Source organism: Pristiophorus japonicus, chromosome 8 (genome assembly GCF_044704955.1).
Source record: "Pristiophorus japonicus isolate sPriJap1 chromosome 8, sPriJap1.hap1, whole genome shotgun sequence".
NCBI classification, from domain to species: Eukaryota; Metazoa; Chordata; class Chondrichthyes; family Pristiophoridae; genus Pristiophorus; species Pristiophorus japonicus.
In genome coordinates, this window is record NC_091984.1 from 120700529 (window position 1) to 120719572 (window position 19044).

Sequence of the window (19044 nt, forward strand, 5' to 3'; positions counted from 1 at the left end):
GTTGGTGGGTGTGTGGGGGGGGCGGGTGTGACGGCCCTAAAAGCACTTGCTTAAATATGGGCAGGTCCATACAAATTACATTTCAATTAGGGAAATAAAGCCTCTGGCAATGAAGCAATCTGTACTGCTAGTGGGGCCTGTGTGGGAGTGCTGCTTTACTGCGGTCCAAAGACAGTCTTCAGGCCCAGAAATTTGGCTGTGAAACTCCCATTTTTCAGGCATTAAACGGCCTCCTAAGCCTCCAATATGGCAGGCAGGAAGTGCACCATCTGCTGTATTAGTAAAGGCCAAACAATCGGAGTACAGTGCCCACGCCGTGAATCAGGCATTAGTCACTATGCAGATGCAAATAGGCCTGTTTGAGGCTCCCCTCCCCGCCGCTGCAAGCTTGGTTTTCCCTGGGGCAGTTGGCACCGGCTGCACTCAGGAATAGTAGGTCTATATGCAGCAAAACAGGCAGCCCTTAAAAGGACAAAGAAGTTACTAAAACTTAATTACTTGAATGTGGAACAGGGGGTGAAGCAGGAGTGCTCATCCTGACCCCAAATTCAAAGCATGCGGGCCACCGCACACCCCTCCCCCCCACTGATCGCCACCTCTACCCCGAGTAATGGACTGAGGGTGGTTACAGCTTGATGGAAAGTGCAATGTTAGTCGTTGACACTGTAAAAGTTAGACGAATTGACAGGTAAACTCACTAAACGGTAGGCTTTAGATACACAGAACGATCAAAATAAAGAACATATGAAAAATGGCACAAGATGCCATAGCCAGTTAAACTCATTAATTCTACCTATTTTGAATGGGTTTACACCTCATTTATACTAACGGACAAAAGAATTTGGGACAATCACAGTGTAATTTTAAGTCCTTTAAATCAAAAATTTATATAAAGTGCAATGATGAGGAAATTCAATGTGAAAGCAGTTCAGTTAAAGCAAACAATTGCTGTAGAGATTAATGACACTTTGGGGCCGAAATGACCCCTTTGCACAGGGGCAGTTAGCGCCGGCGGCCGGCGATAAGGATGCGCTCAAGAGTCTTCGCCCGGGCACTGCGCACAGAGCGCTCCCCCTGGAATTTCTCCCGGGGGTGGGTGGGCAAAAAGGGGTTTGCACTGCGCCATGGCGATGACGTCAGGACCCCTTTGCACCCCATGCCGATCCCTTTTGCCCCGTGGGGGATATTACCCCGCGGAAGCAAGGTCTGCGAGGAGGGAGATGCCATCGACAGCTTCTCGCTGCGTGAAGATGTGGTGCTCCGGCTGTCCTTAAAGGGGAAGTGCCGCCGGCTCCAGCATTTCCAGCGCTGGCGCAACTCGACCCACTAATTCGAATTACGTGCTGGAAAGCAGCGAGGGGGAGTTTCGGCCCCTTTATCTGTTACATTACTGCCTAACAATATTCCCCTCAATTTTTTTGCCCATCAGACTGATGCCCCTCTATCCTACGGTTGTTGAAGGACTCAATGCAGATATATTTTGCCAGGTTAGTTAAATGTAATTACTTCCAGGGGAGAAACAAAAAAATCTAAATGCTTGGTGAACCCACACTTTACCAACTTGTTTATGCTCGGTTGCTGTTACAAATAATAACCTTCCAGACATATTTTGTCCCCGATTTTAACTGCAGGTGGATTCCCTGCTCAGACCTGAGTTAAAATTGCAGTTGGGCTCAATCAATCATAGAATCATAGAATGGTTACAGCAAAAAAAAAAGGCAATTCGACCCGTCGAGCCCGTGCCGATTCTCAGCTAGTCCCACCGCCCCACCCCCCCGCCCTTTCCCCGGAGCCCTGCAATTTTTTTTCCTTCAAATACTTACCCAACGCCCCTTTGAAAGATAAGTTTGAGTCTGCCTCCACCACCCTTTTAGGCCGTGCATTCCAGATCACAACAACTCGCTGCGTAATAGAATTTTTTCTTACATCGCTTTTGGTTCTTTTGCTAATCACCTTAAATCTGCGTCCTCTGGTTCTTGACCCTTCTACCAATGGGAACAGTTTCTCTCTATCTGCTCTGTCCAGACCATCTCATGATTTTGAACACCTCTATCAAATCTCCTCTGCTCCAATGAGAACAACCCCAGCATCTCCAGTCTATCCATGTAACTGAAGTTCCTCATCCCTGGAATCATTCTCGTCAATCTTTTCTGCGCTTTCTCTATTCCTTCACATCCTTCCTAAAGTGTGGCACCCAGAATTAGATACAGTACTCCAGTTGGGTCCGAACCAGTGTTTTATACAGGTTCATCATAATTTCCATACTTTTGTACTCTATACTGCTATTTATGAAGCCCAAAATCCCGTAAGCTGTTTTTACTGCTTTCTCAACCTGTCCTGCCACCTTCAACGATTTGTGTACACATACCCACAGGTCTTTCTGTTTGTGTACCCCTTTAGGATTGTAGCTTTAGTTTATATGTCCGCTCCTCATTCTTTCCACCAAAATGTATCACTTCACATTTTTCTGCATTAAATTTCATCTGCCACGTGACCGCCCATTACACCAGCCTGTCTATGTCTTTCTGAAGTCTATCAATCTCCTCCTCACTGTTCACTATAGTTCCAAGTTTAGTGTCATTTGCAAATTTTGAATTTACGCCCTGTACACCCAAGTCTAAGTCATTAATATCTATCAAGAAAAGCAGTGGTCCTAGAACCAACCCCTGGAGAAAACCACTGTATACCTTCCTCCAGTCTGATAAACAACCGTTCACCACTACTCTCTGTTTCCTGTCAATTAGCCAATTTCGTATCCATGCTGCCACTGTCCCTTTTATTCCATGGGCTTCAACTTTGCTGGCAAGCCTATTATGTGGCACTTTGTCGACCACCTTTTAGAAATCCATGTACACTACGTCAACCGCATTGCCCTCATCAACCCTCTCTGTTACCTCATCAAAAAATTCAATCAAGTGGTTAAACACGATTTCCCTTTAACAAATCCATGCTGGCTTTCCTTAATTAATCCAAGCCTATCCAATTTTGTCCCTGATCACTGTTTCTAAAAGCTTCCCCATTATCGAGGTTAAAGTGACTGGCCTGTAGTTGCTGGGTTTATCTTTACACCCTTTTTTGAACAATGGTGTAACATTTGCAATTCTCCACTCCTTTGGCACTACCTCCGTATCTATGAAGGATTGGAATATTATGGCCAGTACTTCCTCGATTTCCGCCCTCAATTCTCTCAGCAACCTAGGATGCATCCCATCCAGTCCTGGTGATTTACCTACTTTAAGTACAATGTTCCCTGTAAACTGTGCTTCATTCTGCACTGCCTGTTTCTTTTAATGTGCAGTCACTTTAAATTTCTGCGCATGCGCGGTATTTACAATGTAACAGCCGGTGTGTAGCCTGCGCGGGACCTTTGAGATGACTGCGTGGCCGCCCACAAGCACCTTAGCGGGAACATTGGTCTCAATGATGTCATTGGGCCGCAACATGTAAAAAGGACCCCGTTGGGCTCCGGGCGCGCGTCCTTGCTCCCTGCTCAGGAGCGCAGGTTAAAATTGCAGATGTTGCGATCATGGCGGCTTTTAGACAGGTAAGAGCCAGGGCGATTTTAACTGCTCTCCCGTCAGGTTTCTGCTGAGCGAGTAGGGTTAAAATCGCTCCCATAATCTGCGGTGTGGCTGGAAAGGCTGCATGTATTGCCCTGCCTCTAGCTCCCTGGAGAATGGGGTAGTGAGCCTTCTGCAACCCTTGTGCTGGTGGCGCTCCCATGATGCTCCTTGGTAGCGGGCTATTGTATCTTTGGTGGTAGGGTTTCATTGGGCCTCTTTCTAATCAGCGGCAGTAGGGGGAGGGGGAGAGATTGAGGGGTAATTTTCTTTTCAACAGGGCGATGGGACAGAAATGTTTCTCATCAGCAGTGGAGTTTCTGCTAATCTGGGGAGGGGAGGGTGTGGGGGGTGCCATGGGGATATGCTTCCACTCAGTTAATGGGTGGCTTATCGTGTTTGGGCCTTATCGCTCGCCTACACTCCGAACTTTCACTCTGTACTTAAATGTTTCAATGGTTTGCGGGTGCTCGACCTTCCGATGTTACTTTCAAGGAGACAGTCTTCATAGTTTTCCCTTGCTCGTCTTCTGCGGCCAACAGTGCTTCCTGTAAGCTATGTGTGTGTACGGCCGTGCAGCAGTCGGGAAGGTACCGTGCAGGCCATTCACAAACTGTCCTCTCTAAGATACCGCGCAGCAAATTTAAAGGTACCACGCACAAAAGAAATTAAAGGGATAATTGGCGGCCAAGATTGAAATTTCTGGGCTTGGGGCATCTCTTTGCTCTGTTTGTTGCTGCCTGGAGATCACAGTCCTGTTTTTCTGTTCTTGCTGCCTGTTCCTTTAGCTCCTGCATCAGCCCATCGGGTGTTGGATTAAGAGTTCACCGTAGGCTGCCAGATAACATTATACTGACAGCGCCACCTACTGGTGCATTGCCATTGGGATCTTGTCATCCGGCACAGTTGTTAATATATTATAGATACAGATTATTGATTTTTTTTTGCCATCTCAGCTTTTTAACTATACCTTTATTCACTTTGTTGGCATGTCCAACAGATTTGATTAAAAGAGAAAGAACAATGGCAAATGTAGATATCCCAAAAGCAGCGTTTGTTCGTTTATCCCTCCCACTAAGTTACACTGTTACTGGTTTGACAACACTGGTCTTGGTTGAAGAGCATCTCCTTATCCTGCTTATCTTCCTGACAGCAGCATCCCACAGAGATAGTCATTGTGTTATTCATTTGCCCCATTTTAATGTTGACATAGTCTATTTCTGCTTCCCACGGCTTATCAAGCATTTGTCCCCTCATTCAGTACTTTCAGTAACTATCATGCAGATAACAAACATACAAAATTGACGGGCAGTAAAAGACCATTGCTCCATTAAACCTGCCCCACACATATGATGGCCGGACATCATGACTAAACACTTCCTCTCCTTCTCCCTCCCCACCCCCTTGCTCCCGAGGCTCCTTTCCTCCCTTCCCACTCCCTACACACCACACCCTGCAATCTCCTGGGACAGGCACAAAAATACAGAGACAAAACTCTGAGCCAATAAGATGTAATTGATTAACTGATTTCACATTTGACATTTAATAAGCCTGACTATAAATCTGTGGCTCAATCACCGAGCACGCACACACCAGTGAAACACCAGTGGGAGATAGATTTATTAATAAAATGTAAGATTTATATCTCCCTGCTGTGCTAGCACATCATAAAAAGAAAGTAAATTAAATTTCTCAGAAAGGAATAAATTTTAACTGGTCGCCCTGGTGGTTATAGCATCATAGAATCATACAGTACATAAGGAGTCCATTCGGCCCATCATGCCTGTGTCAGCTCTTTAGTAGAGCTATCCAAATTAATCCCACTCTCCCGCTCTTTTCCTATAGCTCTACAAGTTTTTCCTTTTCAAGTATTTATCCAGTTTGCTTTTGACAGTTACTATTAAATCTGCTTCCACCGCCCTTTCAGGCAATGCTCATAACAACTCGCTCTGTAAAAACCAATTTTTCTTATCTCCCCCCAGACCATTTGCCAATTATCTTAAATCTGTGTCCTCTGGTTACTGACCCTCCCACTAGTGGAGACAGTTTCTCCTTATTTACTCCATCAAAACCCCTCATGGTTCTGGAGCATTGGCTCTAATCTGACACATCATCATCATCATCATCATCATAGGCAGTGCCTCAGAATCGAGGAAGACTTGCTACCACTCTTAAAATGAGTTCTTAGGTGGCTGAACAGTCCAATACAAGAACCACAGTCCCTGTCACAGGTGGGACAGATAGTCGTTGAGGGAAAGGGTGGGTGGGAAAGGTTTGCCGCACGTTCTTTCCGCTGCCTGCGCATGATTTCTGGATGCTCTCGGCAATGAGACTCGAGGCGCTCAGCGCCCTCCCGGATGCACTTCCTCCACTTAGGGCGGTCTTTGGCCAGGAACTCCCAGGTGCCAGTGGGGATGTTGCACTTTATCAAGGAGGCTTTGAAAGTGTCCTTGTAACGTTTCCTCTGCCCACCTTTGGCTCATTTGCCGTGAAGGAGTTCCGAGTAGAGCGCTTGCTTTTAGAGTCTCATGTCTAGCATGCGGACAATGTGGCCTGCCCAGTGGAGCTGATCAAGTGTGGTCAGTGCTTCAATGCTGGGGATGTTGGCCTGGTTGAGGACTCGAATATTGGTGCGCCTGTCCTCCCAGGGGATTTGTAGGATCTTGCGGAGACATCCTTGGTGGTATTTCTCCAGTGACTTGAGGTGTCTATTGTACATGGTCCATGTTTCTGAGCCATGCAGGAGGGCGGGTATTACTACAGCCCTGTAGACCATGAGCTTGGTCAAGAATAGCCATCGCCTATTGTGTAATCATGAAGCAACATTAATGAGCCTGAAATTACGATCCCCAGGGCGCATATGAGGTGCGCACGAGCCCGTGGGATCCCCACAAGTTCCAGGTTTAGATATGTGAAGCGCATGCATCTAAACCCGCCACTTGCAATCTATCAAACATTCTCTTGACAAATCCACCGCATCCAAAACTAAAGTGCCTCCGCGGGCGGAGAGTTGGACTACTGCCCAGCGAATGTCCTTCAAATTGTTACGACTGATAAAAGCAGGTGTAAGGCCTGCTTTTTTATCAGTGTAATACTTTTAAAGTGCAGAAAAATACATTTTAAGAAATAATTTACACGTTTAAAAGGTAAGTTTATCTTTAGACCTTTTAAAGTATGTAAATGTATTTTTCAAAAAATTACATTTTTGTTTTAAATAATGAATCAAATTCCATTTTTATTCATTTGAAATATGTGATAGTTTAAAAAAAAAGTTATTTTCAGTGTTTTTGGAGGTATTCCCATTCCTATTATGGTGGTTCCGTATATACGGAATTACCATAAGTATGAATGGGGAGTCCCCCTACTCTGATAGGTTGGGCCAGCCCACGTGATCCCAGTGGTGCGTACAAAACCCATATGTCCCTCCGAAGGCCTTTGCACAGAGGGCCAGGACCCCAAGTCTCCGAACCTCTGGGACCACCAGGTACTTTTGTAGAAATGTTTGCGGTTAGAGGCATCCGGCCGCGGGAAGCTTCCGACGCAAATTTTGAGCCAATAACTTTTATCTGAGGCCCATGGCCCTGGTCGACAAATCCTTATGTGTACGACATTTTAACAAGTTTTGTTTGATTTTTTTTTTTCTCCCCCTCGTAGGGTTCTCTTCCCAGCCTCATCAACACACTGTGGCACATTTCTTCCTCAATCTTCATGGTGTTGCTCAGGGACAATCTGCAGTCCGAGCCACAGTTTAGCTTCCAAATTGCTGTGTTCCCTTAACTGCTCAAGTAATTCTTGCTGAGAATCCAGCTAAAATATTGTTGGTTGAAGTCAATAAGTTACTTGTAGATTTCAGGCTCTAGGTCACCAGAATTCAACATGAAACGCCTGGCTCTCTTTTATCAAGATTGTTTTGCATTTTCAACAAAGTATGACGTCTGGAGGGATGGATACAATTTAGAGACAAGACTTTAGGGGGCCGAAATTGCCCTCCACCTGAAACGAGGTGCACCTACCGCTTTTTGGCGTGCATTACTGCCGCAATGGATACGGCAGCCATTAGAGCAAAATTCAGCTATTTGGCTGAAAAAAAGAAGCCGTGCAGTGTTGGTGGCAGGAATGTGCTCTTTGCAGCGGTGTGGGGGCGGACTGACCGATTAGGCCAAGAAATTCAGCTGGTGCCGATTCACTGATAACAAGCCGACAGCTCCCTGGCCTTCTGAAAGGGCAGGTTTTGCAGCTAGGCCCTGACCACTGAGTTTGTCTCTGTTGCTTGTGAAGGAATGGCTAATGGCCAGAGGTTTAAGGAGGGCCAGTCGCTTCTCCGATGTTGAACTTCAGAGCCTGGTACAAGCTGTGGAGGGAAGGAGGCGCATTCTCTATCCGGACACAGGAAGACCCAGTCACGCCGTCATTGTCAATGCGTGGAGAGAGATCACTGTGGAGGTGTCGGGGACCTCCATTCATGACTGCACCGCCGCCCAATGCCGCAAATAGCTGAACAACATAATTTGACTGATGAAAATGAGTACACATTCCCCCAACTCCTCACCTTCCATTTCTGAGCATCCCCTTCACCTCTTATTTCCCACCTTCACTATATAGTCACTGAAGCACCATTTGATAGGTGAGGCCTGTATATATACATATATATATATATGTGTGTGTGCATACTCACAATGGAGGATCCCTTTCCAGTGAGAGTTACATCTGCGTGTAATGGACCTACACTTGCACTAATTGCCGAGGTCTCATGACACTGCGACTCAGCAACCCTTCTTTGCTTTGCAGGCCAAGGTCTCCCACAAATGTTTGGAGCAACAGAGGATTAGTGGGGGCGAGGCCGATATCCAGCAACTCAGTGACATCGAAGAGAGGGTGCAGCGGCTAGTGGGCCCACATGTTGCCTTCCCTGTGGCCGCCGGCAGTGTGGACCCCGCTGGGGGCAGCATCGGTAAGTGAAGGCCTTCCTTTAATGCCACCTCTCTCTGAAAGTCCAAGCGCCTACCAGTCAATCGCTTATGATTGTGTGCAAGTTGCTTGCTGGATGGTGCAATGCCCTATCTCACCCTGACGGAACCCCCTGTACCATTTATGAGTGCAGATGATACCCCGATTGTGAGCCAGAGTGAGGCTGACACCCTTGAGGCGAGTGTGAGCAAGAGTCAGGCTGACACCCTTGAGCCGAGTGCAGACATTGGCGGCTTGTCCGATGAGGGTGATGAAGAGGCTGCCAGCACCGCGTCACTGCTTCCTACACTCGCACGCGCCAGCTCAATACCGGGTGTACGCGGTCAGGTCAGTTAGATTTAGCAAGGGGGTCTGCACTGAGTGATGCACCGGAGCCTAGCAGGCTGCAGCATGGTAAACCTCGAGTGCCATCTCTCTGCGGGATGAGTTCGCACGCGAGTTCTGCTCAGACGAGCCCCCTCGATGTGGCGGCTTTTGAAACAAGGGTGCAGGCCGTGCATTAGCAGATGTTGGGGGCAATGGCAAGGGTGCCCGAGAGCCTGTCGCAAGTGGTCAGGAACATGGAGGAGTCTGCCTCCCGCATTGTGGACAGCTCTGTGCACACCATGGAGCCCATCATTGCGAGTGTGCAGACGATGGTGGACTCCCAGAGTGACCGTGCGGATCCAGCTGTGATGACGCATGTCGTGGGCGATGTGGCAGCTGCCATTGTAGCACAGGCACAAGGGAACGAACGTCTGAGTGCTGCTTTGGAGAGGATGGCCGCTGCCCTAGAAGCTCAGAATGCTCTCATGCACTCTGGCCAACAGGCCACAGAGCGTCTTACTGCTGTCGTCTCTGGTGGCATCGAGACTGTGTCTGCTCTCATGCTGTCTCAGCTTGATGCCACGTGAGATCTGACTGCTACCATCACGGCTGGGTCCACCACAGCCTTCCAGGGCCAGAATTGGTCGATGGCATCCTCGAAGGACATCTGTAGCTTCTATACCTGAAACACAGCAGCCTTCCCAGAGCCATGATGCAGCCACAGGGGAGACACTGCGGCATAGTTCCAGAATAGATATGCGTAAGAGGGGTTATAAGGAAATGCACAAGGGTGAGAATTGATAATGTGTGTTTAGTTGCACCATTATTTGTTGCGTAATAAATTTTTATTTTGGGTTTGAATATCTGTGCATTTGGAGTATGCATCTACAACCACTAGGAACATTTTACTCAAAAACGGGCCTGCATAGTCGACATGGACCCTGGACCACGGTTTGGAGGACCATAAACTTAGTGGCGCCTCCCTGGGTGCATTGCTTAACTGCGAGCATGTGTTACATTTGTGCAGACAGGACTCTTAAGTCCACATCGATACTGGGCCACCACACGTGGGATCTGGCTATCGCTTTCATCATTACAATGCCTGGGTGAGTACTGTGGAGATCACTGATGAAAGTATCACTGCCCTTCTTGGGGACCACTACCCGATTACCTCACAGAAGGCAGTCTACCTATATAGACATTTCATCTTTGTGCCACTGGTACGGCTTTATCTCTTCCTGCATTTCCACTGGGACACTGGACTAGCTCCTGTGAAGCACACAATTTTTTTACTAGGGACAGTAAGGGTCGTCCAGGTTCTAATCTGTCGGGCGGTAACGGGTGATTGCTCACTCTCGAATGCTTCCATTACCATGACTAAATCTGTGGGCTGTGCCATTTCCACCCCCGTGGTGGGCAATGGGCGCCTACTGAGAGCATCGGCACAGTTTTCTGTGCCTGGCCTGTGGCGGATGGTGTAGTTGTATGCAGACAACGTGAGCGCGCATCTCTGGATGCGGGCCGATGCATTCGTATTTATCCCCTTACTTTTGGAAAAAAGGGAAATCAGTGGCTATGGTCAGTTTCCAATTCAAACTTGAGCCCAAACAGATATTGATGCATTTTCTTTACCCCATAAACACACGCTAACGCTTCTTTTTCAATCATGCTGTCGGCTCTCTTAGCCTTAGACTTCTGGATGCATAAGCAACCAGTTGCAATTTCCCAGATTCATTAGCTTGTTGCAATACACACCCGACCCCATACGACGATGCATCATATGCTCGTACCAAACGCTTACATGGATCATACAATACAAGCAATTTGTTCGAGCATAACAATTTTCTAGCTTTTACAAAGGCATTTTCTTGGCTTTTACCCCATATCCATTCGTCTCCTTGATGCAGTAAGGTGTGCAGTGGTTCTAACAGTGTGCTGAGACCCGATAAGAAGTTACCAACGTAGTTCAGGAGTCCAGAAACGACCGCAGCTCTGTCACGTTCTGTAGCCTCGGTGCGTTATCGATTGCCTCCGCCTTCGAATTGGTGGGCCTGATGCCGTCCGCCAAGATTCTTCTCCCCAGGAACTCCACTTCAGGCGCCAGGAAAATGCACTTCGAGCATTTTAACCTGAGCCCCAATAAGTTGACTAAGAACCTCCTCCAGGTTCTGCAGATGCTCGACTGTGTCTCGACCTGTAACCATGATGTCGTCCTGGAAGACCACCGTGCGCGGGACCGACTTCAGTAAGCTTTCCATGTTTCTCTGTAATATCGCCGCTGTTGATCGAATTCCAAATGGGCATCTGTTGTAAATGAAGAGACCTTTGTGCATGTTGATGCAGGTGAGGCCCTTCGATGATTCCTCCAGCTCCTGCATCATTTAGGCCGAGGTCAAGTCCCGCTTCGTGAATGTCTTTCCTCCCACCAGCGTCGCAAAAGGGACGTCTGTCTTTGGTAGTGGGTATTGATCCTGCAGGGAGAAACGATTGATAGTTACTTTATAATCGCCACAGATTCTGACGGTGGCGTCTCCCTTGAGGACTGGAACAATCGGACTGGCCCACTCGTTGAATTCGATCGGCGAAATGATGCCCTCTCGTTGCAGCCAGTCCAGCTTGATCTCCACCCTCTCTCTCATCATGTACGGTAGTGCTCTCGCCTTGTGATAGATGGGTCATGTCCCCGGAATTAGGTGGATCTGCACTTTTGCTCCTTGGAACTTCCTGATGCCTGGTTCGAAAAGCGAGGGGAACTTGTTTAAGACCTGGGCACACGAAGTGACGTCAACGGACGAGAGCGCTCGCATGTCGTCCCAGTTCCAGCGTATCTTTCCCAGCCAGCTCCTGCCGAGCAGTGTGGGACCATCACCCGGTACCACCCAGAGTGGTAGCTTGTGCACCGCCCCATCGTAGGAGACCTTTACAGTAGCACTGCTGATTATGGGAATCAGTTCCTTTGTGCAAGTTCTCAGTTTAGTGCGAATGGGAACAATGGGACACCTCCAACGTATGTGCAGGCGAGCTGCAAACCCTGCTAATCCTGCAAACCACCATGTTGCAGAGGAGGACAGATCCACGGCCGATCACGACGAACCAGAGCCTCAGACCGAGGAGGCAGAGGTATATGGGATGCGCACATTTACCACAAAGTGTCCCCCGATAATGCTGAAGGTTGAATTAAATGGACTCCCGGTGTCAATGGAGCTGGTCACGGGTGCGAGCCAGTCCATTATGAGCAAAAAGACTTTCAATAAATTGTGGTGCAGCAAGGTTGCAAGGCCAGTTTTGACTCCACAGCCCTTGCAAACGTACCCTTTGAAGCGGAACGAATAGAAACGATGACCACCCCTGCAGCGCCAACAAGATGTTAATGGCCTTGCATTCATCACCCTTGATGGTGGACTCTGAGACATCTGCGGACGTGCAGCTGCAGGCATGTGGGGTCTGCCCTGTATGTTGCGATTTGAAAACAATATCACTTTGTTCACAGTACTTGTAGCAACACTCGTGTTCTGAGAGATTTGCTTAGTATTGTCGCTGGTGGCAATGAACGCCTGGGCTATCGCTATGGCTTTACTCAAGGTTGGGGTCTCTACAGTCAAAAGTTTGCGAAGTATCACTTCATGGCCAATGCCAAGTACGAAGAATTCCCTGAGCATGTGCTCCAAATGTCCTTCAAATTCGCAATGTCCTGCAAGGCGTCTCAGTTCGGCGACATAGCTCGCCTCCTGGCCTTCAGACCTTTAGCAGGTGTAGAACCGGTACCTCGCCATCAGAACGATTTCCTTCAGGTTCAGATGCTCCCGGACCATTGTGCACAAATCATCGTATGATTTCTCTGTGGGTTTCACTGGAGCAAGCAGATTTTTCATGAGGCTATACGTTGGTGCCCCGCAGACGGTAATGAGAATCGCCTTTCGTTTGGCAGTGTTCACTTCTCCTTCCAGCTCGTTGGCCACGAAGTATTGGTCGAGTCGTTCCACGAAGGTTTCCCAATCATCTCCCTCCGAAAATTTCTCCAGGATGCCCACCGTTCTCTACATCGTTGGGTTTGTCATCTGTATCTCGTCGCCAGTTGTTATGTATGAATAAAGAGTCTGACTGGATACTGTGAGCTCAAAGTAAAGTGTGACCTTAGTCTTTTATTGCAGGTCTCCAGAGTGCCTCTCCAGCCTGTGAGGCCTCCTTAATTGTGGGATCCCTTGGGACTCCAGGGGATGAGCATTCTGGTGGCTACACAAGGTATATACAGGTTTACATATATAACATGTCCCTCCTTAAATAAGAGACCAATATTGTACGCAGTATTGTGCGCACTTCTTGTAAATGTAAAACTTACTTCCTGTAACACTGTCCAGTCATGGTTTTCGATAACACTTTTCTATCACACTTTGTTGAAATTCACACATCAATGCTCCCAAGTCCCTCTTCCAGTGCTGCTAAACCTCACAAACATTCCTCCCCAGTCTGCTAAATGCTATGTACCTAGCTCCATCACGGTACATCTCGCCTACTATATCTTACTTTATATATTCTGAGCTTTAAAAGTGCAAGGGCTAAAATTGTACATAGACAAAGGACCACTGATTTATAGCTTTCAATGTGGTCAGAATTGGCTAATTCAATCACAGTATAGCAAATAGCGTACACCCCAACTCAACAGGAGCAATGCCACATGACAGTTGCTAAACATGTTAGAGTGTGTTAATGCTCTATGTATGGAAACAGGGATGGGGCAAGTTTGGGCCCCACCCTGCTCAGTTTCTAGTGTCAAATGAGGAGGCACTGAGCAAGGTTGTAGCATCTTCCAGTAGGAGGGAGGGAAAATGAGAGTCATGGTGCCTCCTGGCAACATAGGAGTCCACATACCCGTCAACTGAAGTTTAATAAAGGATAAATTACAGTGAAAAAAGGGGGGGAACATATAACCCTCAAAATACCCCCATAACAGAATATAAAATCTAATTTTTAGTCACATGTATGTTAAAATACAGATCAACCAGGATTTAATCGAATGGCGGAACAGGCTCGAGGCCTGAATGGCCTTCTCCTGTTCCTATGTTTCCTATGCTCATACTGTCGTGTGCGAAATTATTTGACATTATAAACTCTGCTCCGATTTATTCGTTTTTTCAATGTAATGTACATAGGGGAAAGAGACAGCAGTTAAATAGACATGAACATGACAACTTTTAATTTCTTTGGGCTAGACTTTTCCTAAAGCTGCCCACCGCCGGATTGCCGCCCAAAAAGACCGCTAAGATTCTTCAAATAACGCTGGCAAAAAAATTCCATAAAAAAGGGAAAAAATGTGTTGTGTCCTTACACACTACAGCAAATCAACACGGGGCACATACTGGCGACAAGGTCACTCTGTGACCCGTACCTTTATTCACAGGACCAAGAAGTGATGACCCTGCATGGGACCTCCATTCTTGCTATTGAGGGAGTGCAGCGAAGGTTCACCAGACTGATTCCCGGGATGGCGGGACTGACCTATCAAGAAAGATTGGATCAATTGGGCTTGTATTCACTGGAGTTCAGAAGAATGAGAGGGGACCTCATAGAAACGTTTAAAATTCTGACGGGTTTAGACAGGTTAGATGCAGAAAGAATGTTCCCAATGTTGGGGAAGTCCAGAACCAGGGGTCACAGTCTGAGGATAAGGGGTAAGCCATTTAGGACCGAGATGAGGAGAAACTTCTTCACCCAGAGAGTGGTGAACCTGTGGAATTCTCTACCACAGAAAGTAGTTGAGGCCAATTCACTAAATATATTCAAAAGGGAGTTAGATGAAGTCCTTACTACTCGGGGGATCAAGGGTTATGGCGAGAAAGCAGGAAGGGGGTACTGAAGTTTCATGTTCAGCCATGAACTCATTGAATGGCGGTGCAGGCTAGAAGGGCTGAATGGCCTGCTCCTGCACCTATTTTCTATGTTTCTATGTTTCTATATACCTGGATGACCAGGTGAGGAGTGTCTCCCACAAGTTCACCCCCTGTGGTCAAGGTGTGCATTTCTCAGGTGTATACAGTGTATAGTATTGTTACATAAAGGTTACAAACATGACATCACCTCCCTTCAACGTCTTTGGATCAAAGATTGAGTCTTTCAGGCGGTTCGCGCTCTCTTGTGGAGCGCCGCAGTTGGGGCTCTGATTCTTGAGCCTTGGCATGCGTCTTTGTCACCTGTGGTGATTCTGGCTTGTCTGGGCTGACCGCAGGGACTGTGCATGCTGCTGACGGTTCTTGTTGCTCGTTCACTGGCATTGGTGTGGGCAGCATCTCATGATTTTCCTCAATGTCCATGCTGAACCTTTTTTTTACTTGGTCCAGATGCTTGCGGCATATCTGTCCATTGTTGAGTCTGGCCACTATGATCCTATTCCCCTCTTTACCAATTACAGTACCCTCGAGCCACTTGGGCCCCACAGCGTGATTAAGAACAAATACAGGGACATCGATTTCTATCCATCTTCCCTTTGAGTTACGGTCGTGGCACTCATTTTGGGACTGGCGCTTGCCCTCAACAATGTCTGACAAGACTGGATGAATGAAGGACAGCCAAGTTTTTAGTGTACATTTCATGAGTAGTTCTGCTGGTGGGACTCCCGTGAGCGAGTGCGGTCGGGACCTGTAGGCCAGCAGGAGGCGCGATAGACGGTACTGAAGGGAGGGTCCTTGAACCCGGAGCATGCCTTGCTTTATGATTTGGACCGCACATTCCGCCTGACCAGTGGAAGCCGGCTTGAACGGCGCTGTCCTGACATGTTTGATGCCATTACCCGACATGAACTCCCGGAATTCATAGCTAGTGAAACACGGGCCGTTGTCGCTAACTAGGATGTCCGGCAAGCCGTGGGTCGCAAAGACCGCACGCAGACTCTCCACTGTGGTGGATGTCGTGCACGAATTCAATATGATGCACTCGATCCATTTCGAGTACGCATCAACAACGATGAGGAAAATTTTTCCCATGAACGGGCCCGCGTAGTCTACGTGAATACATAACCATGGCTTGGTGGGCCAGGGCCACGGGCTGAGTGGGGCCTCCCTGGGGGCATTGCCCAGCTGGGCACACGTCGTGCACCTGCGAACACAGTGTTCCAGGTCTGCATCAATTCCCGGCCACCATACATGTGACCGGGCAATGGTCTTCATAAGCACGATGCCTGGGTGCTCACTGTGGAGTTCCCTGATGAATGCTTCCCTACCCCTCTGGGGCATGACTACCCGGCTGTCCCATAGTAAGCAGTCGGCTTAGATGGAGAGCTCATCCATCCGTCTGTGAAATGGTCTGACCTCTTCAGGGCATGCTCCGTGTGCGGGCACCCAATTCCCAGTCAGGACACATTTCTTAATCAGAGATAGGAGGGGATCTCTGTCCAGGTTTTGATCTGGTGGGCTGTAATGGGGGAGCCTGCGCTGTTAAAGGCATCGACAGCCATGACCATCTCCGCGCTTTGCTCCGCTGCCCCCTCAGTGGTGGCCAGTGGAAGCCTGCTGAGCGCGTCAGCGAAATTTTCGGTGCCTGGCCGGTGCCGTATGGTGTAGCCATACGCAGCCAGTGTGAGAGCCCATCGCTGTATGCGAGCTGACGCATTGGCATTGACAGCTTTGCTGTCGGACAACAGGGATGTTAATGGCTTGTGGTCCGTTTCTAACTCGAACCTTCTGCCAAAAAGGTACTGGTGCATCTTTTTCACCCCGTAGACACATGTGAGTGCTTCGTTTTCAACCATCCCATACCCCCTTTCTGCTTGGGAGAGCAACCTGGAGGCATAAGCCACAGGTTGGAGTTGGCCCTCATCATTACTCTGCTGCAACACGCACCCAACCCGATAGGATGATGCATCGCATGTCAAAACCATTTTCTTACAGGGGTCGTATAGGGTCAATAACTTATTAGAACAAAGCAGGTTCCGCACCCGATTGAAAGCCCGTTCCTGACAGTCCCCCCAAAACCAATCGCAACCCTTACGCAGGAGCACGTGTAGCGGCTCCAGCAATGTACTTAAGTTTGGTAGAAAGTTCCCGAAATACTTCAATAGTTCCAGAAATGAACGCAACTCTGATGTGTTGCCGGGCCTGGGCGCGCGACGGATCGCCTCCATTTTGGATTCGGTGGGCCGTGTAGAGGGGAGAACGGGAAGGCTTCTTTTCCCACGAGCGGGCCCACTGATATAGAGGGTAGCAATTCTCGAAGTTAGCAGACAGAGACGGATGGTAAAGTATAACGATCTTTTATTACGAACGTCCGGGAACACCTCTCATCACAGCCGCCTGTGAGTGGAGATGCTCCCTGAACAGCACAATCATACAACTTTTATACATTTCAAAAACCCCCCCCGTTCCCGGGCAAGACCTCCCTAGATTTCTAATTGGACTACCTTATCAGTGCTACTTCAGATTGACAGGCCATGAGCTCGGATTGACAGGCCATGATCTCGTGACCATCTTAGACCGTACCCAGAATGGTATCATTAGGTTGGAATTTGTTATACATTTCTTTTGGTGCCATGAAGTCTATCTCGGGCCTCTTCACAAGGCCTTATCAGCGGTCTGTTTAGGTTCTCTCACATTGACTTTTCTTGTTGGAATACTATCTGGTATCCCAACCCATAACAGTACCTTCTGGAGCCTTGGTACTGGAATGTACAAGGCCAAGAAGAAAGGCCTTTTACCTCCTTATGGGTCAGTGCAGGAACCAGCACTTTAACCATTGTCCCGCTGGTGCCCCAATGCCAAATTTTTCTCTTACATTTCCCCCCTTTTGGCCCTTGACTATACGCCAAGCTGGTCATATTTCCCGATAACTATCTCCCTGTAGGCAAGTTCCAGATGGGTCCGTTGACCTGGGTGGCCATCTCCCAAGCTTCGGGATCTCCTGAGACCTTTCCCGCAGAGTTATATAAGCTAAGTCCTTCCTGTAGGACTGCTTAAATTTTCATCCCTTATGGCCTTAATCATAGCACGTGCTCTACTGTGTCGTTTGGCCTAGTTAATTCGTGCACATGTTAATCCCATCATGAGCATCAGAACCAGGCCCTGTATTACTACAAGTACATGAGATATTATTCTTATCCATGGGTGAATTTGAATATTAAGTCCAATGTCCCACAGCTTTGAGTACCAGGGCTGATCAGCCAGCATTGCGTTAGTGTCTCTCTATAAGTTGTCTATTTCTTCCATCAGCCGAATATACTGTCGTCTTTGATTCTGGATTCCTTGCACCAAACGTAATTGTTCCTCATTTAATTCCAGTATCTGTTTGCCTTGCGGTTCCCATACCGCTTCCTTGTACCCCTCTCAGAGGGTATCCGTGACTGTTCCATGGATGATTTCCGTTATCTCGGGATGTATGTGATATCCGTTTATGTCTATTTCTCCCTTGGGTCTGAAACAGAAGTTAGGACTAATGAGGACACAGGGGGTGACTCCTCCCCTGGTCTTAATCGTTAGGTTGGCTGTCCCCGTGCTCACGCACCGCTCTCTGTTTCCTTGCGGGACAGCGATGGTCTCAAGATCGTGTTCAAGAGGAGTGATACTCAGCATACATCCATTTATCTGGTGGAATCCACAATCATTATTCGTCATTCGTGGCGTACCTCGACATAAAACCACTTGGTTATTTTTATAGCAGTTGGTTATGCCAATGCCTTTGGTACTATTGTTAACTTTAATCACCCATCTGGCAGGCTGATGGTAACGTAACCGAGTTTGGTTTCTCACTTCACCGATATTATCGATCTGGTATAAGGGGTCTCCCTTTATTACATCATACTGTGGTATGGACAACACAAATCTGATCATATTCACCCGTCCAGTAATACATCTGAATTTTGGCACCCATGCGTGACTATTCCTTCGTACCTCGCATGTGTTATTCATTTTTTTATCTAGAGTCCAATTGTTAAGTATGCTGTTCGGGATCCAATCTGGTATGTCTCCATTCTGGAGTTGCTCCAAATTATGTTGTACCTCACTTAATATCCAGGCCCCATACCCGGAGCAAACTATCTCAGCTTTTAATCATTTACTTATATCGTTCCCCATTGCGTGGATCAAATTTATTGTCTTGGCATGTTTCTGTAATGTATGGGCCACCTGTAACAGTTCCCCTTCCACGCCATCTCCCAACCGCGCTTGCAGGGCTTGGTTATTTATGTTCCTCCCCAATAAACCCCTTAAGATTTGCGTCAAGGTATTGA

The 19044-nt window shown here is 47.8% G+C and overlaps 1 protein-coding gene across 1 annotated transcript in view; it reads left to right on the forward strand.

Moving 5' to 3' along the window:
- Positions 1-19044, forward strand: part of dnm3a (dynamin 3a) — a 486179-nt gene that overhangs the window by 456406 nt on the left and 10729 nt on the right. Inside the window, 2 exon segments of the mRNA XM_070887379.1 lie at positions 1430-1487; positions 8349-8511. Of these exon segments, the coding sequence (XP_070743480.1) occupies positions 1430-1487; positions 8349-8511 (221 nt within the window).